A 24,465-nucleotide genomic window follows, 5' to 3' on the forward strand; every position below is an offset into this window, starting at 1 on the left:
CCACAGAGAGAACCTGGCTACCAACCCCCTCTGCTGCAACCATTAGGCCCCACTCCCCTCGCCAGGGAGAGAACCCAGGAGTCCTGGCTCTGCATGTCTAGCGAACCCTACAGCAGGACTCGTGTCTCATCCCTGCCCTTACCTCTCCGACGCTGTCCGCAGTGCAGAAAGAAAAGCTGCAGGTTGCTGGTGCCTTTCCCCCCCCCTTCCCCCCCATTTCTTGTGTGAGAAGACATCATATAAAACTATTTATTCATAAATATTTTCCAAAATGAAAATAGGGTTACGAAAAATATTTTAAACACCCGGCCCTCACAACGGCTGCATAGCACCTCGGGAGAAGGGGGGGAAAGCAATCTGGAGAAACAGCCCCCCCTTATGAATTCCTATCCGTCCCTCCCCCCAAGATAAACCCAGCCGAGCTGCTCTGGGGCTGGATCGAAAGCTCATGAAAGGGGGAAGAGACAAAAAACAGGCAAATGGGAGGGGGGGGGGGGGGAGAATTGAGAGAGGTGGGGTCTGAGGTCCCCCAGTAGGATTTTTTGGGGGTTACAATAATTCTGCTGAATTTTTTTGCTGCTTTAATTTTTAAAAAAAGCCAAATGATTTTAACCCCTCCCCCCTCCGAGATTTCTTTGTTCACTTTCTGCATCTGCGCATGTCCCTCTGCCCGCCCCTCAACACACCCCAGAAGGGGGGCAGGGAATGGCTGATTCCTCCCCCCGCCCCTTGTTCTTGTCTTTTAAAACTGCATGCATTTAAAGGGTTCGGATGGCTGGAGGGGCCCCCGCCCGGGGGGATGGTAGAAGGGGGTGGAGGCAGCAAGTTTGGTTCTTGTTCCTTCCCCCACACCCCAATGTCCCGCCCGCGTGACTGGAAGGCTGGCGCCCCATAGGGGGTGAGCAGGCGTCACTGCAGGTCGCGGTCTTCTAGATAGCGGTACTCGAAAGTGAACCCTTCCTTCTTCCGCTGGCCCCATTTCTCATAGTCGAAGTAGATGTACGTGCCCTGAGGGGTGGGAGACAAGGCATCAGCAGATGGAGGCGGACAGACAGAAGGAGCCTATGGTGCTGGCTGGGCATGGCCAGGTCTCAGCTGCGTGTAGAGCACGGCACACCTCCCACTGTTATTGTAGGGTTGCTCCATGGGGGCTGGGGCTCAGAGGGCTGCTTTGTTATGGAGGAGCCTGCCTTGGGGAGCAGACTGGCTTGTTATGGTAGGGCCTCCCTGAATCCCTTCCACCACGTCAGTGGCCCCACCCCAGAGGTGGCTGCATTCCCCAGTGGGGCAGTACCCTGGGAGAGGAAGGGATAGAGGCCGAGCACCCACCTGCTCAAACTCATCCGTGATGGTCTTGGGCTCCTCGTGCCGCTGGAACCACATCATGTACTTGGTGTGGAAGCGCCAGGACTGCTTCTTCAGGGCTTTGGCTGCGAGGTACTGCGCCTTGGTACCCTGCGAGAGAACCGGGCATCTCACAGCGGGGGCAGAGGGACCCCACCCCGGGGCCTGGGGGAGCAGACGGCTCGTGCCACTGGCTCGGGATGGGGGGGCCCAGGGACCCTATTATGGGACTCGGGAGCAAATAGCATGTGCCACTGGTTGGGGAGGGGGGAGGTGCTGGGAACGTGCCCCTGGACATGGTGGGAGATGGTAAATGGCTTGGCAAGTACCATTGACACAGGAGGCAGCTGGGAACAGACCATAGGACATTGGGGGTGGGGAGCGGCTCAGCCCATACCACTAGCATGGGGGTGGGCTTGCTAAGTACCCAAGGCAGCAGGGCTGAAGGGGAATGTACCATTAGCAGCCTGCTTGGGAGGAAAGCAACTGACTAGTGACATAGGGCAGTAACACCAGTCAGCATGTACCAAGTGCAGGGTGGGGAGGAGACATACCCCCCCCCCCACACACACACTTGTCCCATGCGGTCCATCTATGGGGGTGGGCATGTACCAGTCACAGGAATGGCCAATGGGAACTGTGCATCAGCCCCTCCCACATACCAGGGAAAGGTGGACAGAGGTGTGCGTGTGTGTGTGGGGGGGGCTTGGCACGTACCATTCCCACCTGCAGGGAGGGGAGTTCCCCTTGCACATACCAATCTCTGGTGGCTAACGGGGGTGTGAATCTCTGCAGGTACCAGTGGTAGAGGTATGGGGGGGGGGGGCACAAGGGAGGGAGTGGGGTGCCAGGTGGACAATGCACAAAGCCAGCAGGAGGGGGGGCATGTTGGCAGCATTCACCCACCTCGCCCCTCCTGCCCGAGGGAAAGGCGGCAGCGGCGGCCAGGCAGGGCGGGATTATAGAGCGCTCTAGCCTGCAGAGGGGACCCTTCTGTACCTCCAGATAGTAGAAGATGAAGAAGAGCGTCTCCGTGGAGAGCCGCTGGTAGAACTCCACCGTGTCCGAGTGCTGCGGAGGCATCTGGTGGTGGTAAGGAGGGGTCGGGCAGGGGTTCCGGGGCAGGTACTGTCTGCAAAGGGGGGAAGAGTGTTAGACAGCCTTATGGGAGGAGGTGCAACACCGGGTCTACTGGAAACAGGACAGGGCTCCAAGAGACCTCAGGAGTCAGCGAGTCCAGCCCCCTGGCCAAACCAGGACGAACCCCAACTCAAATCAGCCCAGCCAGGCCTCTCTCTCAAGCCGGGACTTAAAAACCTCTAGGGATGGAGATTCCATCCCCGCTCTTGGGAACCCATCCCAGTGCTTCCCCACCCTCCTAGGGGGAGAGTTTCTCCTAATCTCCAACTCAGACCTCCCCCACTGCAACTTGAGACTCCTCGTTCTGCCATCTGCCACCACTGAGAACAGCCTCTCTCCACTCAGGAACCCCCCTTCAGATAGTTGAAGGCTGCTATCAAACACCCCCCCCCCCCCACTCTTCTCTTCTGCAGACTAAAGAAGCTGAAATCCCTCAGCCTCACCTCGTAGGTCGTATGCTCCAGCCCTTGAATCATTTTGGTTGCTCCCCGCTGGACCCTCTCCAATGTGTCCACATCCTTTCCGTAGTGGGGGGCCCAGAACTGGACGCAATACTCCAGGGCTGTGTCTAGACTGGCAAGTTTTTCCACAAAAGCACCTGCTTTTGCGGAAAAGCTTGCCAGCTGTCTACACTGGCCACTTGAATTTCTGCAAGAACACTGACTTCCTACTGTCTGAAATCAGTGCTTCTTGTGGAAATACTATGCTGCTCTCGTTCGGGCAAAAGTCCTTTTGCACAAAACTTTTGTACGAAAGGGCCAGTGTAGACAGCTCTGATTTGTTTTGTGCAAAAAAGCCCCGATCGCGAAAATGGCGATCGGGGTTTTTTTTTTGCACAAAACCGCGTCTAGATTGGCACGGACGCTTTTCTGCAAAAAGTGCTTTTGCGGAAAAGCGTCCGTGCCAATCTAGACGCCCTTTTCCGCAAATGCTTTTAACGGAAAAATTTTCCGTTAAAAGCATTTGTGGAAAATCATGCCAGTCTAGACGTAGCCCAGATGTGGCCCCCCGAGTACGAAATAAAGGGGAATAATCACTTCTCTAAACCTGCTGGAAATGCTCCTCCTAATGCCCCCTAATATGCCATTAGCCTTCTTGGCTACAAGGGCCCACTGTTGACTCTCATCCAGCTTCTCATCTGCTGTTATCCAGCAGAAGAGGACCTGGGAACTGCAGCTTAGCCTGTCGGTCCCCACCCTGTAACAATACTTGGGATTTTTCCATCCCAAGGGCAGCACTCTGCACTTGTCCTTGTTGAACCTCATCTGATTTCTTTTGGTCCAATCGTCCAATGTGTCTGGGTCACTCTGGACCCCACCCCTGCCCTCCAACGTACCTACCTCATAGACTTTAAGGTCAGAAGGGACCATTATGACCATCTAGTCTGACCCCCCACACAATGCAGGCCACAGAATCTCACCCACCCACTCCTGGAATAATCCTCTCACCCATAGTTCCGATATTGAAGTCCTCAAATGATGGTTTAACGACCCCAAGATGCAGAGAATCCTCCAGCAACTGACCCATGCCCCATGCTACAGAGGAAGGTGAAAAACCTCCAGGGCCTCAGCCAATCTACCCAGGAGGAAAATTCCTTCCCGACCCCAAATATGGTGATCAGCTGAACCCTGAGCATGTGGGCAAGACTCACCAGCCGGACACCCAGGAAAAGTTCTCTTCAGTAACTCCTATCATCCCACCATTGGCCTTTTTACCACTAATAGTGAAAGGTCAATTAGTTGCCAAGATCATGTTATCCCATAAAACCATCCCCTTCATAAACCCATCTAGCTTAATCTTAAAACCAGACAGGTCTTTTGCCCCCACTACTTCTCTTGGAAGGCTGTTCCAGAACCTCACTCCTCTAATGGTTAGAAACCTTCATCTAATTTCGAGTCTAAACTTCCTGGTAGCCAGTTTATATCCATTTGTTCTTGTGTCCACATTGGTATTGAGCTTAAATAATTCCTCTCCCTTCCTGGTATTTATCCCTCAATATATTTAAAGAGAGCAATCATGTCTCCCCTCAGCCTTCTTTTGGTTAAGGTAAACAAGCCAAGCTCCTTGAGTCTCCTTTCATAAGACAGGTTTTCCATTCCTCGGATCATCCTAGTAGCCCTTCTTTGTACCTGTTCCAGTTTGAATTCATCCTTCTTAAACATGGGAGACCAGAACTGCACCCAGTATTCCAAATGGGGTCTCATCAGTGCCTTGTATAACGGCACTAACACCTCCTTATGCCTACTGGAAATACCTCGCCTAATACATCCCAAGACCGTATTTGCTTTTTTCACGGCCATGGCACAATGGCGGCTCATAGTCATCCTGTGACCAACCAGGACTCCGAGGTCCTTCTCCTCTTCCGTCACTTCCAACTGATGTGTCCCCAGCCTATAACTAAAATTCTTCTTATTAATCCCTAAATGCATAACCTTACACTTCTCACTATTAAATTTCATCCTATTGCTATCACTCCAATTTACAAGATCATCCAGATCTTCCTGTATGATATCCCGATCCTTTACTGAATTGGCAATAGCTCCCAACTTTGTGTCATCCGCAAACTTTATTAGCACACTCCCACTTTTGGTGCCGAGGTCAGTAATAAAAAGATTAAATAAGATTGGTCCCAAAACTGATCCCTGAGGAACGCCGCTAGTAATCTCCCTCCAACCTGACAGTTCACCTTTCAGTATGACCCGCTGTAGTCTCCCCTTTAACCAGTTGCTTATCCACCTCTCAATTTTCATATTGATCCCCATCTTTTCCAATGTAACCAATAATTCCCCAGGAGGTATTGTATCAAATGCTTTACTAAAATCGAGGTAGATTAGATCCACTGCATTTCCTTTATCTAAAAAAAATCTGTTACTTTCTCAAAGAAGGAGATCAGGTTGGTTTGGCACGATCTACCTTTTGTAAAACCATGTTGTAATTTGTCCCAATTGCCATTAACTTCAATATCCCTAACTACTTTCTCCTTCACATTTTTTTCCAAGACCTTGAATACTACAGATGTCAAACTAACAGGCCTGTAGTTACCCGGGTCACTTTTTTTCCCTCTTTCTTAAAAATAGGAACTATATTAGCAATTCTCCAGTCAAATGGTACAACCCCTGAGTTTAGAGATTCATTAAAATCCAATGAACTTGCAATTTACCTCTCCCCCGGCTTAGTGTCATCTGCAACCTTGCTGAGGTTTGCCATCTCCCAGGTCATTAATAAAGACGTTGAACAAAACCGGCGCTAGAACAGATCCTTGGGGAACCCCGCTTGAAACCGATCGCCAACCAGACTCCGAGCCGTTGATCACTCCCTGTTAGGCCGGACAATCTAGCCAGCTTTCTATCTGCTTTACAGTCCATTTCTCCAATCCATACTCCCTTAACTTGCTGGCAAGAATACCATGGGAGATCATATCAAAAGCTTTGCTAAAGTCCAGGTATATCACATCCACTGACTTCCCCATGTCCACAGAGCCAGTTACCTCATCACAGAAGCTAATCAGGTTGGTCAGGCAGGACTTGCCCTTGGTGAATCCATGTTGACTATTCCCAATCGCTTTCCCCTCTTCCAAGTGCTTCAAAATGGATTCCTTGAGGATCCCCTCCATGATTTTTCCGGGAACAGAACCGTATAGACCTGGCTCCCGATCAGCCCCCCCACCACACCTAACTACTAAACTCCATGACCATTCCACAGTCAGGGAGAGAACCCAGGTGCACCCCCTGCCTCAAACCACTAGACTCCACTCCCATTCCAGATCTGGGGATAGAACCCAGAAGTCCTGGTTTGCGGCTTCCTTGTTCTAACCACTAGACCCCACTTCTCCCCCGGAGCTGGGAAAGAGCGCAGTTATCCTGACTTCCAGCCCCCCTTCGCCCCTCCCAACCTCACTCCCCTTGCAAAGCCAAAGACCAACCCCAGGCATCCTGCTCTCCCCCAGTCCCCAACGCTCCTGGGGGGGGCTGCATCTTACCGGATCCTCTCCGAGTCGGAGGGGTGAGGCATGTGATGCCAGGCTGCCTCCTCCATGGCCTGCTGGTAGAGCTGCTCCTTGGTGAGGGGCACCGGCCCCAGGGGGCAGACACCCAGCGAGAGAGGGATGTTCACTTCCGACAGCTGGATGGGCGGCTGGCTGGAGGCCGGCTGGGAGGTCGTGCTGCTAATTAAAATATCTACGGGGGAAGGGGCAGGTGACAGCCTGTTAGATTCCACAGAGCCGTGGGGGCGCTAAGCATCCAAACCCATCCACACAGCGTTCCCTCCCCTGGCCCCCCCTCTGGGATGGGGCAAGGGGCTGCACACGGAGGGACCCCTCTCCTGGGACTCCGAATGCAGCCTGCTGGGCTGGGACACCACGTGCACGGGTGAGATCCCTTCCTGTCCTCTAGCAAGGCATGAAAGCTGCAGATGGGACTGCAGGAAGCTCCCTGCTACTCTAACCACTAGACCCCTGCTCCCCTCCCAGAGCCTGGGACAGAACCCAGGAGTCCAGCTCCCAGCCCCCGCCCCCTGGCTCTAACCACTGGACCCCCGCTCCCCTCCCAGAGCCTGGGAGAGAACCAAGGTGTCCTGCCTCCCGCTCTAACCACTAGACCCCGCTCCCCTCCCAGAGCCTGGAAGAGAACCCAGGAGTCCAGGCTCCCAGCCCCCACCCCCCGGCTCTAACCACTAGACCCCGCTCCCCTCCCAGAGCTGGGGAGAGAACCCAGAAGCCCTCACCCCTTTCTGCCAGGTGGAGCGATGGCACTGGGTCCTCTATACTGGATCCGATGGCTGCTCGCTCTGCCATGGATTTCAAGCTGCTCAGGGGCTCGGGTGCCTGAAAGCGACAAACAGGATGGGTGGGTGGGAGCCTGGTGCCCCCCCCACCCCCCCCACGTGGAAGGGGCGCTCACCTTGATCTCCGGCGTGGAGCTGAACTGGGGCGGCCCGTTGAGCAGCGGCTGGCCCGGCTTGGCCTCGGAGAAGGGGGGGGTCGGGGAGCTCGGGGCATTCACCGTCATGGGGACCAGGAGGCCGGAGCTGGCGCTGGGGGGGGCGGGGACGCCGCTGGGCTCTTTCCTGGGGGAGAGGAGAGCGCGTCAGCAGGTGGCTGGCGGGGCCCTGGGGGTGAGGCCACCGGGCGGGTACTCACGCAGTGCTGCTGGGCGGGTTGTGGGCCACCGGCTGGCTGGGGAGCGCTGGGCCGCTGCTGCTGAGAACGGAGTCGGACGAGCTGTCAGCCACCACGGAGCTGTAACCTGGGCAGGTGGCACACAGCTGAGGGGGGAGCACCTCGGGGGGGGCAGGGAAGCTCCCCTTATTCTAACCCCCTGGCCATTATGAGTCCAGCACGCCCCACCCCCGGCTCTAACCACTAGTCCCTACTCCCTCCCAGAGCTGAGGACAGAACCCAGGAGTCCTGACTCCTGACCCTCCTCCCTCCCCCGCTCTAACCACTAGCCCCCTCTCCCAGGAATCCTGCCTCCCAATCCCACTTGCTCTAACCACTAGGCCCTACTCCCCTCCCAGACCTGGGAAGAAAACCCAGGCGTCCCGGCTCTAACCACACCGGGGAGCTCGTCTCTGCGCGGGCACTCACTGGTGGCGCCGTTCTGCTTGCTGGCGTTCTGCTGGGCACTGGGAGGCCGGGGCTGCGAAGCGTTGGCACCGGGGGGCGGGGGCGCCACAGCCTGGGCGTAGGGGGTGGGGGTGCTGGGCGTGTGGCCGGGGGCCGGGAGGGCCTTGGCCCCCGCGCTCCCGCTCCCGCCGCTGTTGGACAGGGCCCCGTTGCTGCCGGAGCCGGGGCCGTTGCCCAGCGAGGAGGAGGTGCTGGAGCTGCTGCCCAGCTGGTAGCTGGGGGTGACGGCCGGCGACGGTGGGGGGTGGTTGTTGTGGACGCTTTTCGAACCGTTCTTCGCGGGAGACTGCGGGGACAGACGGGGATTAGTCCCGCCCCCCAAGAGCTGGGGGGAGAACCCAGGAGTCCCGCTGCTCTGCCCACTAGGCCCCCCTGCCCTCTGAGCCAAGGGTTGAACTAAGACATTCAGCTCTAACCACTAGTCCCCACTCCCCTCCCAGAGATGTAGAGGGGACCCAGGCGGCCTGGCTCCCAGGCAGACTCGCTGAGGGGGCTGGGCCTGACCCAGGGCCTTGGTGGGACCCGGCGCCGTTCCCTCCGGCCTGGCTCCGTGACGGTTCCGTGGGGCCGGGCCCTGTACAAACGCGCTGGCCACAGCATGGGGGGGGAGGGGGACTTGGGGCCACAGGACGCCCCTGCCTGGCCCCCAGAGCCGCAAGCGGGAACCTGCCATGCAAGGGACCTGAGAGCCCAATGGCCCTGCCACAGGGAGCCACGGGCCCCACAGCCTCCATGCAACCGAGCCATGCTGGGGGGGCATGGTCCCTTCTTCTAGCCCCATGGCTCCCCACACCCCGCCCCCAATGTGCCCCCTCCCTCTGAGCCCTCCCCAGCCCCATGGCTCCCCACGGCCCCCTCCCTCTGAGCCCTCCCCCGCCCCATGGCTCCCCATAGCCCCCTCCCCCTGAGCCCTCCCCAGTCCCATGGCTCCCCACGCCCCGCCCCCAATGTGACCCTTCCCTCTGAGCCCTCCCCAGCCCCATGGCTCCCCACGGCCCCCTCCCTCTGAGCCCTCCCCAGCCCCATGGCTCCCCACGGCCCCCTCCCTCTGAGCCCTCCCCAGACCCATGGCTCTCCACGGCCCCCTCTCCCTGAGCCCTCCCCAGCCCCATGGCTCCCCACAGCCCCCTCCCCTTGAGCCCTCCCCAGCCCCATGGCTCCCCACAGCCCCCTCCCCCTGAGCCCTCCCCAGCCCCATGGCTCCCCACGGCCCCCTCCCCCTGAGCCCTCCCCAGCCCCATGGCTCCCCACGGCCCCCTCCCCCTGAGCCCTCCCCAGCCCCATGGCTCCCCACGGCCCCCTCCCTCTGAGCCCTCCCCAGCCCCATGGCTCCCCACGGCCCCCTCCCTCTGAGCCCTCCCCAGCCCCATGGCTCCCCAGCCCCATGGCTCCCCACGGCCCCCTCCTCAAGCCCTCCCCAGCCCCATGGCTCCCCACGGCCCCCTCCCCCTGAGCCCTCCCCAGCCCCATGGCTCCCCACAGCCCCCTCCCTCTGAGCCCTCCCCAGCCCCATGGCTCCCCACGGCCCCCTCCCTCTGAGCCCTCCCCAGCCCCATGGCTCCCCACGGCCCCCTCCCTCTGAGCCTTCCCCAGCCCCATGGCTCCCCACGGCCCCCTCCCTCTGAGCTCTCCCCAGCCCCATGGCTCCCCAGCCCCATGGCTCCCCACGGCCCCCTCCTCAAGCCCTCCCCAGCCCCATGGCTCCCCACAGCCCCCTCCCCCTGAGCCCTCCCCAGCCCCATGGCTCCCCACGGTCCCCTCCCTCTGAGCCCTCTCCCAGCTCCACAACCCCACAGCCCCCCACTCTGAGCTTACCCTATGAGTCCCATAGCCCCCCATTCTGAACCCCCCCGAATCCTCCCCCAACTCTAACCCCACCCCCATGCCCAGCCCTTCCCCCAGCTCACTGCAGGTGGGCAGCCCAGCCCCATGGCTGCCATCCCTGCAGCCTCCCAGGGCCAGCCCAGGCAGCCCCGCCCCTCCCTCTGCCTCACTGGAAGGAAGCTGGGAGGGGGCGGGGCCAAGGGCCCATGTGATCCAAACCCCCCAACAAGGAGCCGGAGGAGGCGGGGCTAAGGCAGCCCCACCCACTCCCAGCTGCAGCTGCCATGTTCCTGGGCTTCCTCACGAAGTCCCCACCAAACCCTCATGAGGCCCAGCCCCAAGGGAGCCCAGCTCCCTGCTCTAACCACTGCACCCTGCTCCCTCCCCCAGCCGGGCCGAGACCCCAGGAGTCCTGGGGCAGGCCCCCGGCTCCTGCCGCGTCACTCACCTGACTGACCTCGCTGTCCGTCGACCGCCCCCTCTTCTTGTCGTCTTCCGAATTCTCCTGGGGGGGAGGAAATGGGGGTTGGCCGGCGCTCGCCCCCTCACGCCCCGGGGGGGCAGGACCCAGTCACCCCGCACACGACACGCTGGTCCCCCTCCTGTCTTTGGGGGGCCTCTGCTGGGCGACGCCTGCCCATGGCGCCGGAGGCCTGGTCTGGCTCAGCCATGGGCAGTTATTTGGGGCCCCCCCATTCTAACCCCCTACCTCTGGCTCCCCCCCGCCTGCCCGCTCTAACCACCAGGCCCCACTCCCCACCCAGAGTTTTAGGAGATCCTAGCCCCCCAGCCCCACTCTAACCACTAGAACCTACTCTCCTCTCTCAGCCAGGGAGAGAACCCAGGCCTCCTGGCTCTCAGCTCTATCTACTAGACTCCACCCCCGCCCAGAGCCAGGTGTCCTGCGTCTCAGCCATCTTCAGGGCACTGCTGCCTTCCTTAAAGGGCCCTGACCCAGCCCCCGGCTGGCTGGGGGCGCTGGGGCCTCGGCCAGTCCCCTCGTGCCCAGGGGTGCGCTGGGGCCGTACCGTGGTGCAGTTGGCAGGGCTGGGCGGAATGGGCGAGCTGGAGGTGGTGGAGGTGGGAGTGCTGCTGGACTGGTTGAAGATCTCATCCTCCATGTGGCTGTGGCCGGGTGGGGAGGTGGCTACCAGAGCCTGTGCTGGAAAGGGGGGGACCAGAACGAGACGCAGTTAGGCAGCCGGGCTGGGAGTCGGACGCCGGGATCCCACCAGGGCCTGGGGCCTTCCCGGGAAGCGGAGGTCTCCCAGGCCTCGCGACACCTCCCCGGTCTGGGCCGGCTTCCCTGCTTGCCTGGGGGACACTTGGCTCTGGCCGGGCAATAGGGCTTGGGTGGGGGGGGGCTTTCTTCGAAGCTCACTTTTGGCAACTCAAATGGCCTGAGCACACCTCGGAGAAAACCGCTCTGGGTGCAACCCCTAAGGCCTGTCGCCCAACCGCTAGCTGCTGCAAAGCGCCCCAGCTCCTCCAGACGCCCGGGAACGTGTCCTGGCCTGTCTGCAAAGCCGCTGCCAGACACAGGGCACCTCGGAGCCCTGGGGGGTCACTGCGGGGAGGGGGGAATCCATCACAGCCCAGGGGGGAAGCCGGGCCAGGGTTTCCGAGCAGCAGCTCCCCCGGCTTGACCCCCAGGGGGCGGATCGAGGGTGTGAAACGGACAAGGGATTGGGGGAGGAGGGAACAAGATCTGGAGAGCAGGGGGCGCTAGTGAACTCGGCTGACGCGGTCGGGGGCGGCGTCACTGCAGGGGAGGAACAGAGTTTCCCAGAGGGGGGACGGGCTGGCCTGAAGGACCCCAAACTGCAAGGGGAGGAGGATTTCTGCTGCCAGCAGGGGGTGGATTCCCCACCCCACCCCCCAAAGCCGAGCCACCGCTGGACCGTGGAAAAAGCCACCCTCATAGAACCATAGAGTCGGAGGAGACCTCAGAAAGTCATCAAGTCCAGGCCCCTGCCCAAGGCAGGGCCAATCCCAACCCTCGAAGGCACCCGCAGCCGAGCAAGGGGAGCTGGGAATCCACCGGGATGCCCTCGTGTGACCGCAGACAGGGCAGTGGGGACGAAGGGGGAACGGAGGCTCCGTGGGACGAGAAAAGCAGCAGGCAGAGGGGTCTCTGGGGGAACAGTGTGGGGTGGCACCGGGCCGAACAGGGATAAACGAGCTCAGCTGCCCCCATCCTCTCTCTGGTTCGGGGGTCTCTAGCCCAAGCAGGATGCCGATATCAGCTGGGGGGCCCGGGCCAAGCCGTGCGGACGACCTGGGCGCCCGCCCCATCTCTGCCCCGCCGGGGCCGGGACACTTACGAATGTCTTCGAGGTCAAGGTCGTCGTAGAGGAATTCGTTCTCCTCGAAGTCGGGGTCCTGCGAGGAGTCCACGTAATACTCCACGTCGTCCTTGATCTTGCGGATCGAGTCCACCTGGATAGAGTCGTTGTCCAGCATGCGCAGGATGGTCTCCAGCATGCGGATGTGGTACCGGTGCTTCTCGATGTGCCGCTTCAGCCCCTCAATCCGGTCCTGCTTCTGCGGGGAGGTGGTGGGGGTGGATGGACACGGGCCCACGAACACCCCCCGCCCGGTTCACACCCTGCCTCTGCTCCCGCCACGGCCCACAGAACCCCATTGCTCTCAGCACACAGGCCAGACTGACCACCCCTTCATCTCCACTAGCCCCCACGCCCTCCCAGAGCCGGGGAGAACCCATGAGCCCTGGTGGCCAGCCCCTGCTCTAACCACTGCCTCCCACTCCCCTCCTAGAACCCAGGAGTCCTGGATCCTGCCCTCACCTCTTACCGTGCCGCCTCCCCGCACCCAGCCGCCCGGTGCCCCGGCCACTCACATCCTTGTCCCCTTTCTTCTTGCGCGTCTGCACCGAGAGCGACTCCACTTCACTCTCAAACTGATCCACCTGCATGTTCAGCGTGTCAATGGTGTTCTAAGGGGGGGGGGGGAACCACAGTCACTCCCAGCACAGTCCTGGGGGGCTCACCCAGGCCGGCTGCTGGCCACCTGCAGCCCCCCCGAAGCCCCGGCAGTCGCACCCCCGTTTCTGGTGGTCCCTAGCTGAAGATCGCAGGCAAATAACGAACCTGCAATTGCCTGGCAGAAAGGCAGCAACCCAGACGCCCGGCACTGGGGTGCAACCGCCTCTGGGGTGGGGCATGAAGACCCCTCACCCAGCACGGAGACCCGGCTCCTCTGGGGGCGGGCCTGAGGGCCGGTTATACGCAGACACCTTGCCCGGCGCTGAGACGCTGCCCCTCTAGGGTGGGGGCTGCTCAGGACGAACCGCCCCCGTTCCCTCTGAGCTCTGGCCCCTCCCTGTGCCCCCCCCAGCCTCACCGTTAACCACTGGCCGACCTCCTCCTTCTCCTTCTGCGCCGGGTCGACCTTCTGCGCCAGCCCCAGCCCTTCCTTGGAGTAGGCTTTGGTCTTGGTCTCCCGCTCCACCACCTTGAACCGCTCCATTTGCTGGAAGCAGAGAGCGGGGCGGGGGGTGGAGCTCAGTGGCTGGGAATGTGGGGGGGGGGGGGGGTCCCAAGACACACAGGGGCTGCCCTCTCCCCCCAGTCATGTCCTGGGCAAGGCAGATTTAGCACAGGGGTGGCCACGCCTGACGGCCTCTCCCTGGCTCCTCTCCTCCCCACTCCCCGCCCCGAGTCCAGGCAGCCAGCCCCTACCGCTAGCCCATGTCGCCCCCTGTCATTCGGGGCCCCAGCCCTGCCCCTTCCAGAGCCCACTCCTCGGCCCCGCCCTGCCAGCTGGCTGCCCTCTGTGATGTCACACTGCCCCATCAGCCAATCACTGCAGGAGGCGTGGCTTAGCCGCAAGGAGGGCGGGCTCAGGTGAGCAGACGCCGATTCCCGGAGGGGAGAGAACCCCGGTGCCCGCGGGGCGTGATCCCCGCCGTCGCCGAGTCCCCGCGCTCTAACCCCGCGTCCAGTCCCCCGGCCCGGCTCCCCGGGACGGTTGTGCGGAGGGCAGGGACCGGCTCCGGGATCCCAGGGGCATCGCTGGAATGACCAACACACGGATCCCTCCCCGGTGCTTGGAGACCTGCCGTGGGCATTCGGGGAGGCTGGCCCCACAGAAAAGGTGCTAGGGTGGCAGTGCCACAGGGAGAGCTGGCCCCCCACTGCTTTAACCACTAGACCCCGCTCCCAGGCGTCATGGCACCCAGCCCCCCCCCCCCACTCTAAGCACTAGACCCCCACTGCCTTCCCAGAGAGGGGGAGAGACCCCAGGCAACCTGGCACCCAGCCCCCCCCACTCTAACCACTAGACCCCCACTGCCTTCCCAGAGAGGGGGAGAGACCCCAGGCGACCTGGCACCCAGCCCCCCCCCACTCTAACCACTAGACCCCCACTGCCTTCCCAGAGAGGGGGAGAGACCCCAGGCGACCTGGCACCCAGCCCCCCCCCACTCTAACCACTAGACCCCCACTGCCTTCCCAGAGAGGGGGAGAGACCCCAGGCGACCTGGCACCCAGCCCCCCCCCCACTCTAACCACTAGACCCCCACTGCCTTCCCAGAGAGGGGGAGAGACCCCAGGCGTCATGGCACCCAGCCCCCCCCCACTCTAACCACTAGACCCCCACTGCCTTCCCAGAGAGGGGGAGAGACCCCAGGCAACCTGGCACCCAGCCCCCCCCCCCCCCCACTCTAACCACTAGACCCCCACTGCCTTCCCAGAGAGGGGGAGAGACCCCAGGCGTCATGGCACCCAGCCCCCCCCCACTCTAACCACTAGACCCCCACTGCCTTCCCAGAGAGGGGGAGAGACCCCAGGCAACCTGGCACCCAGCCCCCCGCACTCTAACCACTAGACCCCCACTGCCTTCCCAGAGAGGGGGAGAGACCCCAGGCGTCATGGCACCCAGCCCCCCCCCCACTCTAACCACTAGACCCCCACTGCCTTCCCAGAGAGGGGGAGAGACCCCAGGCAACCTGGCACCCAGCCCCCCGCACTCTAACCACTAGACCCCCACTGCCTTCCCAGAGAGGGGGAGAGACCCCAGGCGTCATGGCACCCAGCCCCCCCCCCCACTCTAACCACTAGACCCCCACTGCCTTCCCAGAGAGGGGGAGAGACCCCAGGCGTCATGGCACCCAGCCCCCCCCCCACACTCTAACCACTAGACCCCCACTGCCTTCCCAGAGAGGGGGAGAGACCCCAGGCATCCTGGCACCCAGCCCTCTGCTCTAAGCACTAGACCCCCACTGCCTTCCCAGAGAGGGGGAGAGACCCCAGGCGTCATGGCACCCAGCCCCCCCCCCACACTCTAATCACTAGACCCCCACTGCCTTCCCAGAGAGGGGAAGAGACCCCAGGCGTCATGGCACCCAGCCCCCCCCCACTCTAACCACTAGACCCCCACTGCCTTCCCAGAGAGGGGGAGAGACCCCAGGCGTCATGGCACCCAGCCCCCCCCCACTCTAACCACTAGACCCCCACTGCCTTCCCAGAGATGGGGAGAGACCCCAGGCGACCTGGCACCCAGCCCCCCCCACTCTAACCACTAGACCCCCACTGCCTTCCCAGAGATGGGGAGAGACCCCAGGCGACCTGGCACCCAGCCCCCCCCCACTCTAACCACTAGACCGCACCGCTCTCCCAGAGCAGAGAGGAGAGCCCAAGCATGCTGGCATTCCTCTAGTGATTCCACCGCTGCCACTGCTGCAGGGCTGAGCCTCCCCCAGTGCAGTATCGCCAGGGCCGGTCTCAGCTGGCCCGTGAGGCACCAGCTCCAGACACAGCCGGCTAGCAGGCCTGCTCCCCCGCCCCTCCCTGACAGTCGGGAAGTGGGGCACAGCATGCCCCCGCCCCCACCAGACTTCACAGATCAGCTGGCCAGCCCTTTGATCCCCCATCCCTCGCCCCGAGACTTTAAAACCAAGGGGCCACCGATCCTGGGATCCACACAGCTGGAGTCATGCCCCAGGCTGGGCAGGAGGGGCCAGAAAATTCCCCGGGTCTCTGCCCCGTACGCTGGAGGGAGACGCTCTCCACCCCCCAAATCTGACACGTTCTTGCAAGCGAGCAAGAAACACCCAGCAGGCAGCTCTTGGGACCAGCTCAGCTGCTCAAAAAACCCACCGGTTGCAGCCCTGGAGTGGAGGGAAAACTTCCCTCCTGACCCCGACAGGCAGCCGCCCTGCAGCCTGACCATTACCACAGCAGCCTCCTACCGTCTCAATGAGTTTCCGGTTGTCGATCAGCTGCCTCTTGTCCTTGATCTCGTTCGAAGCCACCCACGTCTTGATCTGGTCCCTCAGCCTCTGCGGAGATGGGGTGGAGAGAAGGGAGGGGTGGACGGGGGGGGAGGGGGGGAAGAGAGACACAGGCCCTTAGCGCCCGCCCCTCTCCTCGCTTGACTTGGACCCGGCACAGACATGGGGGAGGGAGCGGGGACGTCCGGCTCCTGGAAAGTTCACCCCATAGCGAGGCGGCCCCCTGCCAGGCGGGGTGAGACTCCGATGTACCAGGGAGCACACGGATCTCACTGGAGACTCGGAGGGGGGGCAGAAAGGCAGGCCAGGGAGAGACAGGTGGGGTCAGGACGCCTGCGCTCTGTCCCCAAGCTCTGAGAAGGCAGTGGGGCCTAGCGGTTAGAGCAGGAGGCGGGGCGCTAGCCCTCCTGGGGTCTCTCCCTGTGGCTGGGGAGGGGAGTGAAGTGCAGTGGTGAGCGCAGGCAGGGCTCCAGGGACTGTCTCTCGGGGGTGGGTGGCCCCGGGCTCAGCCAGCCGCCGCGCGGGACCCACCTGGAGCTTCTTGATCTCCTTCTTCAGGTCAGCTTCGTACTTCTCCTTCTGGTTGGCGTTGGCCGCATTGTGGAGCTGCGGGCGAGAGACGGGCGGGGGGCAGAGAGCGCTTGGCAGGCTGGCGGTGCCTGAGCCCACGTAGGGTCGGGGTGGGGTGTCTATGGGAGCCCAGGTGCCCCAGGGTGGGCTGAGGCCTGACAGGCTGGGCTGCCCTAGCCACAGCGAGAAGGGGGAGGGGCTGCCCATTCTGGGGCGATGGGGACAGGGAGGGAGGTGGAGGGTGATGAGCGTGGGGCAGCAGACGGAGGATGCAGGGGGGGAGAACAAGACAGGCAGGCAGCGAGCACTGAGCTGGGGGAATGGGGAGGGGGACCGAGCCAGGGAAGCAGGAGCCGGGGGGGGAGGGGGAAGGGGTCAGGGGTCGAGCCAAGGGGGGGGGGCGAGCAAGTCAAAGGGGGGAGCTCTCACCTTCTGCCAGATATCCTCAAACTGCTCCACCCCCTCGGAGACCTTCTTCAGACACCGATCGATTTCACCTGGGGGGGCAGGGGGCAGGAGTCAGCCCCAGCCCCAGCCTGGCCCAATTACTGCCCTGACACCCCTCAGCCCAGCACGAAGCGTGGGGGCGGGAGAAGGGACAGCTCTGTGGTCACAGTGATCTGAACCACAAATAAAACCCGGGAGTCCCAGCTCCAACCACTACACACCACTCCCCTCGGGGCCAGGGAGAGAACCCGGGAGTCCCAGCTCCAACCACTACACACCACTCTCCTCGGGGCCAGGGAGAGAACCCGGGAGTCCTGGTGCCCAGGCCCCCCGCTCTAAGGCAGCCCCGCCACTGCGGCTCTCACAAGGCAGGGAACACACACAGGGAGGGGGAAGAGGCCCCTCTCTCTTTGCCCCCTGCCACATGCGCCCACTTCACACCCAAGAAGGGTGGGGGGCAGCCGGAGGGGAGAGCCGCCCTACCTTGCAATTTCCTCTTGTCAGCCATGTTCGGTCACTGGCGAGGGGCTCTCCTCATGCTTCAGAAAGCTCCAACGCTGCAGGGAACGGCAAGCAGGGCTTATGGCAACGTGTCCTCGGCCAGCAACCAGCCACCCCCCCCACTGCCCTGCCCCGGAGCCAGCCAGGCCCTCCTCCTAGCCCTTACTACAGCTGTTAATTCACACCCCCACCAGCAGGGGGCAGCGCTGCGCACAGCCACACGCGCATCCCCCCACTGACCAGCTGGGGGCAGCGCTGCGCACACAGCCACATGCGCATCCCCCCACCAGCAGGGGGCAGCGCTGCGCACACAGCCACATGCGCATCCCCCCACCAGCAGGGGGCAGCGCTGCGCACACAGCCACATGCGCATCCCCCCACCAGCAGGGGGCAGCGCTGCGCACACAGCCACATGCGCATCCCCCCACCAGCAGGGGGCAGCGCTGCGCACACAGCCACATGCGCATCCCCCCACCAGCAGGGGGCAGCGCTGCGCACACAGCCACACACTCATCCCCCCCACCAGCAGGGGGCAGCGCTGCGCACACAGCCACACACTCATCCCCCCCACCAGCAGGGGGCAGCGCTGCACACACAGCCACATGCGCATCCCCCCACTGACCAGCAGGGGGCAGCGCCACGCACACAGCCACAAACTCATCCCCCACACACCAGCAGGGGGCAGCACCGCGCACACAGCCACACACTCACCCCCCCCCACACCAGCAGGGGGCAGCGCTGTGCACACAGCCACACGCTCACCCCCACCCCACGCCAGCAGGGGGCAGCGCTGTGCACACGCACACACTCACTCCCCCCCACCAGCAGGGGGCAGCGCTGTGCACACAGCCACACGCTCACCCCCACCCCACGCCAGCAGGGGGCAGCGCTGTGCACACAGCCCCACACCGCAGCCTTCCAGACAAGCCAGGAACAGTGGGCTTGGAGGACCATGTGGCTGGCCTGGCAGAGGCCTGGCCAACCAGGGGCCTGCAGGTTACCATCCCTTCCTGGCCCTACTCCAGGCCCCACACCAGGGGGTGGCAGCTGGTGGCCCTGGGACTGGCTTCAAGGGAACACGGCTCGTGAGCTGCCCAGAGGCGGGGGGCAGAGGCCAGAGCAGGGTTCGGGGGGGCTGGCTGCTAGTCCCCAACCGATCACACTGGAGTCTGAGCTGAGCCAGCCCGGCTCTCAGGACCAGCTACCCTGGGGGCGACTGGGGGGCAGGGGGATGTCTGAGCCCGTGTGTTCACACAGCGCAGAGACAGGGCTGGGTCAGCCTCCTGGCTAGCCCGGACCCTCCTCCCTTCCGTCTGTGGCTGGGCAGAAGGAGGTAGAGGTGGGGCCGGTGCTTGTTTTTCCTGGGCCACTTCCTACCTGAGGGCTGATTCTTAGGTAGGGGCGGCAGCTTGAAGCCACTTTCCTGCCTTGGATTGTGAGTTGCTGCCCCCCAGAGCGAGTCAGAGCTGCCCCAGAGCAGTTCACGATACTCTCCAGCCCGTGGGGCACAGAGAACAGCCCCAGGGCCGGGTGCTCAGCCAGGCCCCTGATCTGCTCCCTATGGGCCCGGGGCTGGGGGGAAGCAGAACAGCCCCAGGGCCGGGTGCTCAGCCAGGCCCCTGATCTGCTCCCTATGGGCCCGGGGCAGGGGGAAGCAGAGAACAGCCCCAGCACAATACGCCCTGCCCATGTCTCTCGTGGGCCCCTCACCCCAGCAGTGCCCTAGCTGGGGGGCAGGTGATTCACAGGGGGGCTGTTTATCCTCCCTGGGGGGCTGTTTATCCTCCCTGGGGGGCCTGGCCATTACCAGCTCCCTCAGTTTCACTTCCTCGTCCCCGGCGGAGGGGTTTACACACCACAGACCCTCCCCGAGGCCTGGGGTCCTGCCCTTTGCTTTTGAACAACACCTGGGAGGCCTCAGGGTGCTGGCCGTGCCCCTTAATCTGACACCCCCCGCGAGGCTTAAGGGGACAGTTGTCAGCCAGCTCCCCAAAGGATCACCTCCTCTGCCCCCCAGGGCACACAGCCTGGCCCGATTGGCTAATTGCCACTGAGGGAGAAGCCAGCCCCGCCCCAGCCAATCCTTCCAGGGATTCATTTCCTCCCCCCAGTAATAACCAGCCCTTTATTTCCAATCCCAGCCAGGGCCTTGGGGAGGCGGGTGCCTGCTGTTCGCTCCCCATGGGGGTGTCACAGGCGGAGAACAGTCACCCCCCCCTCCCCCGCCCCGAGCCTCCTCTTTGTTAAGCCGCACAGAGGAAGCTGCTGGGACCTGCTGCCCCTCTGGCACTGATCCACCCCCAGCTGCCCCCAGGATCCCAGCAGCCCTCCCCAGGGGCCCCTGCACGTGCCTCCCACCATCCCACGTGGCTACTGATTAGCCCCTGTGCCCCCCAAAAGCAAGAGGCCCAGGGGCTCTGGCTTACCTACAGGTGCCCTGGCTGTCTAGGGCCTGCAAGGGGGTGGCTCCTACACAGGTGAAAGAGACACATGACTGGGAGGCAGCATGAGAGCCCCTCCCCCCACCACAACCTGCACTGCAGCAAGGGATGCTGGGAAAGGACCAGGTTATAAAGACTCAGGGACTAGGCTCTGGGGGAGAATAACAGTACAGGGGGGGTACCCTTTGTACAAGGCTTATGGAGAGAGGTGAGTGTTACTAGGCCTGCTTTGCAGATGGGGGAAACTGAGGCATAACTAAGCTGGGGAGGGGTTGTACCTCAGGGCACAAAGGGGGCTGGAGTAGAATGTGTGAGTTCCCTCCCATTTCCTCCTGCTCTAGCTACTGGCCTCCACTTCCCTCCCAGAGGCCAGGCAGAGAACCCAGGAGTTCTGACTCCCAGCCTCTGCTCTAACCACTAGCCTACACTTCCCTCCAGTTACGCCACACGCTGCCCATCACGCACCAAGTGGCATGAACAAATTTGCTCATTTTAGATTCCATCCTGCCGCCCCTTTGCTTAGGCGTGGGAGCTGGGCTTCTGGACTGCGGTTGTGAGGGGCAGGGGGCTCTCGGACTGGTACTGTGGAGGCATTTGCTCACTGCTTTTCCTGGGGGTCTGGCATTCCACCCAAGGACCTAGGGAGAACCTCAGCCTCCATGTCCCGCTGAAAACTGCAGCACCCTGGTGAATCCCAGCAAGCAAGCTGGCAAAGGGCATCCCCATCCCCTACCTTACCCATAAGTACCCCACCCTCCCTCAGTAAGCCTGTAAAGCTGCCCACCCTGTGGGGCAGGGGCTGTCCTGTGTCTGTACGGTGCAGAGAGACCCTGCCCTGTGACTGGCATGAGGAAAACACGTTAGCTGTCGAGCCACGTGGGGGAGCAGCATCAGGTGGTGCCTCTGGAAAGTGATTTAGATCCTTTGGAGACCCGATGAAACTGGCCTGCAGAGGGATTCCAACACAGCTGAGGTAGGGGCCCATCGGGGAAGCTACCCACTCACTTTCCCCCTAGCCAGGCAAGCCCCAAAATTGATCAGACTGAGGCTACCTCTTTAAAACAGGCTGTAAGCCTCCTAGAAACCAGCTATTTGGTTCAAGTCACTTGAAGACCCACAGGCCGGTTCTCCCGAAGGAAGCGCAGGCTTTTGGAAGGGGCTGTGGCCTGGCAGCCTCTGAAAGCCCAAAATCACAGACTGCTTCCAAAAGGAAAAGGGTTTAGCTGCTGCTCTGAAGCTGGGGTCCTGGCTCCCCAGGAGGGATGCAAATGCCCAGGGAGGGAGCCTCAAAATCAAATCCCTTGAGGCCGGTGTGGATGGGAAGGTCAGGAGAAGAAGAGTTGGACAGGCCTTGTAGGTTTTAGCCCTAAAGGAGGTTGGGGGAAGGGAGGCTGCCCTCTAGACTGGGTGCCACCTCTGATATGGTCCCAGAGTGAGGGAGCGGCTGGTGGGAGTAAGAAATGGACAGGAGGTCTCACCCCTCCAGGGCCCTGGACTGGCCAGCCTTAGAATGGGATACAGGGCTTCAGCCACTGCAAATAAACCCCAGAACTGGCTAGGAGCAGACGTGAGCAATTGCCTGTTTCTCCAGACACCCCCCTCCCTGCCCTGGTGCAAGCTCCTGGGACAAGCTCCCTGCGGAGTGGAGGGAGGGTCAATGGAGGGGTTTAGGGACAATTCTCATGGGCATCCTGTCCTCCGGGCATCATGGCCAGGGTTGTACCCCCCCCCCCCAACACACACAATCCCATCCATGGTCCATGAGGGTGCTGTGCCCTGAAATGACTCCAGTGACAAACCTGTGTGAGGGGGGAGGGGAACCTAGGTGTCCTGATAGACACCCCTGATCCCTTGCTCCAGTCTCCTCTGCTGAACTGCCGTACAACTTCCCAACAGCGGTGCGTCCCCTACAGCCCCAGCAACACCTCACCCCCAGGAACCTCCAGCGCTGCCCCCTCTCCCCGCTGCAACACACCTTCCCCTTTCCCTCCCGCCTTGCTCACTGTGCCCCCCCCCCATCGCATCCCAATACCTCCTGGCATGGACCCTACGGCCCCCCTCTCACGCCGGATCCCAGGGACCCTCCCCCTACAGGTTCTCCCCAGACCGCTACAGCCACCTCCCCTATAGCTCCCCCAGCCCCCTATAGCCCTCCCCAAATATCCCCAGACCTCTGCCCCACAGCTCCTCCCTGCCCTTAGAGCCCCTCGCCGGCTATACCCCTCCCCTATGGATCCTCCAGCCCCTATAGCCCCTCCCCCACCGATCCTCCAGCCCTCCCTCCCCTATGGAACCTCCAGCCCCTATAGCCCCTCCCCCACAGAGCCTCCAGCCCCCCCTCCCCTATGGAACCTCCAGCCCCTATAGCCCCTCCCCCACAGAGCCTCCAGCCCCTCCCCTATGGAACCTCCAGCCCCTATAGCCCCTCCCCCACCGATCCTCCAGCCCCCCCTCCCCTATGGAACCTCCAGCCCCTATAGCCCCTCCCCCACGGATCCTCCCCGCCCCTATAGCCGCGACCTCCATCGCATCCCCTTCTCAAGATCCCCGGCCCCTATAGCCCCTCCCCCATCAGCCCCTATAGCCCCTCCCCCATCAGCCCCTATAGCCCCTCCCCCCGGCCCCCCTCACCGGAGGCTCCTGCGGGCCGGCCGGGCCCCGGGGATCGGTCCCCTCCCCCCGCTCGCGGGCCGCCTGTCGCGATGCTGCCGCCGATCCGCCGGGTCGCGACCCCCTCCCCCCACTCGCCGCCGTCTCTCGGGCTCCGCGGCATCCAAGATGGCGGCCAGCTGCCTCCGTCCGCCTCTCCGCCCCGGGGCAGTGCCCCGCCCCCTCGGCCGCATCCCATTGGGTCTGCGGAACGCTCGTTACGCCGCTGTGGTCTCCTATTGGTGGAAGGAGCGGAGGGCGCGGCCACAGAGGGGACTGCCTACACCTCGGTCCGTCAATCACTTGGCAGCTTCCTTTCTATTGGCCTCGGCACGCACCCGTCAGCTATCCTCCCCGTTTATTGGCTGTGCGGGGCGTGGCCTAAGGGAGGCACGCCCCCAAGGGAAAAGGAAGCAAGCGGCGGTTCGCGTTGAAGTGCGGTCTCCCCCATTAGTCGGCAGGGCCGCCCATAAAGCCGCTCTCCTAGCTGATTGGCTTAGGCGGGGAGGGCGGCTTGCTCGATCGCAGCGAACCGCCGAAGCAGGGGAGGCGGGTTAGTGGATTCGCCAGACGCTGATTGGCTGAGACGACGGGCGACGAACCAACTATAGTAGAGTGCAACGGGGAGGCGGAGTTAAAACAAACGGGTCATTGGTCCACCGTGGTTGTCACTCAAATCCTAAGGAGCCAATTCAGTTGAAGGCCTGGCAAAGCCCCTCCCCCCTTCTGGGCAATATTGAGTTATAGGGACCAGGCCTTAAGGGCTGCTGTGACCACCCCCCCCAGGCACCCTGGAGGGGGGGAGTGTGTGTGCAAGGGTATATGCCACAGCACAGGAGCCCTTGCCTTGGGGATGGGATGGGGATCCTGGCCGGGCTAGGCCAAGAGCAGCCCCCAGCCCTGGGCGAGGGGCAGGGGGAGAGGCAGACTAGGGCAGTAGTATGTGTGCACAGCGGGGCGGTGGAGTTTCCATACAAGGGGGACTGCCCCTGTACCCCAGGAGGGCAAAGGCCTTGGCCGGCAGGGTGGGGATGCTCAGACCCCGCTCCTGTCCACATGTGTTGTGGGTCGTTAAGGTGCGACTAGACGATTTGTTTAACTTTTTCCTGTTACAGATTCACTCAGTTCCCCCTCTGAATCCCTAAAATAAACGTGCTCCTTTGAATGGCATCAGAGTGCTATAACACAGGTGTAGGGGGTAAGGGGGTCAGGCTAAAACAGCACCAGTCACGTCCATAGGACAAGGGGCCACTGCTCCTATGCCCCGGTGGCCTAAGCCCTAGGTGACTGATCTGGGCTAATGGCAACGCTGGATGCCCCTTCCCTTTCAGAAAAGCAGCTCCCAGCCTGATTCCCACACCCCTCCTCTCTCCTCCCCCAATTCCAACCAGTGGCCCTCAAATCCTCTCCCAGAGGTAGGAGCAAGAGCCAACCCCCACCAGCCACACACCTGTTCCTGCAGTCAGGAATCAGCATGACCCCCAAAACAGTGAGAGCCAAGGACAGCAGCTGCAGCAGGGGTCCCCAACTGCGTTCCCCCTGTGCTGCATAGCCCCACGCGCCCCAGCGAGCCTTGCACAGGGTCTCAGACCTGCTGTAGGGAAGAGGCACTTCTGGCTGGCAGCCCCACTCCAGCCCTATGGTACAGCTGACACAGCAGCGGAGGGGGG

The 24,465-nt window shown here is 62.4% G+C and overlaps 1 protein-coding gene across 4 annotated transcripts; it reads right to left on the minus strand.

Annotated features, from left to right (window-relative positions):
- Positions 1 to 235: 235 nt before the first annotated feature.
- CNOT3 (CCR4-NOT transcription complex subunit 3) lies at positions 236 to 22,944 on the minus strand. Of its 4 annotated transcripts, none has more exons than XM_075915292.1 (18): positions 22,778 to 22,944; positions 17,688 to 17,761; positions 17,187 to 17,254; positions 16,719 to 16,793; positions 16,146 to 16,235; positions 13,298 to 13,426; positions 12,795 to 12,890; positions 12,259 to 12,478; positions 10,963 to 11,096; positions 10,392 to 10,439; positions 8,072 to 8,396; positions 7,625 to 7,730; positions 7,386 to 7,551; positions 7,210 to 7,309; positions 6,464 to 6,662; positions 2,251 to 2,476; positions 1,330 to 1,455; positions 236 to 1,008 (listed from the first exon to the last, which is right to left on the minus strand). In XM_075915292.1, exons 2-18 carry the CDS (start codon positions 17,710 to 17,712, stop codon positions 910 to 912), a joined length of 2,232 nt encoding a protein of 743 aa, XP_075771407.1. In that variant the 5' UTR covers positions 17,713 to 17,761; positions 22,778 to 22,944; the 3' UTR covers positions 236 to 909. The 4 variants fall into 4 exon arrangements, with proteins under 4 accessions (XP_075771407.1, XP_075771406.1, XP_075771409.1 ...); XM_075915291.1 differs by having other exon boundaries at positions 10,383 to 10,439; positions 22,778 to 22,943; XM_075915294.1 differs by having other exon boundaries at positions 2,344 to 2,476; positions 10,383 to 10,439; positions 22,778 to 22,941.
- Positions 22,945 to 24,465: the final 1,521 nt, after the last annotated feature.

The sequence above is a fragment of the Pelodiscus sinensis genome, unplaced genomic scaffold, assembly GCF_049634645.1.
Source record: "Pelodiscus sinensis isolate JC-2024 unplaced genomic scaffold, ASM4963464v1 ctg34, whole genome shotgun sequence".
In the NCBI taxonomy this organism is placed as follows: Eukaryota; Metazoa; Chordata; order Testudines; family Trionychidae; genus Pelodiscus; species Pelodiscus sinensis.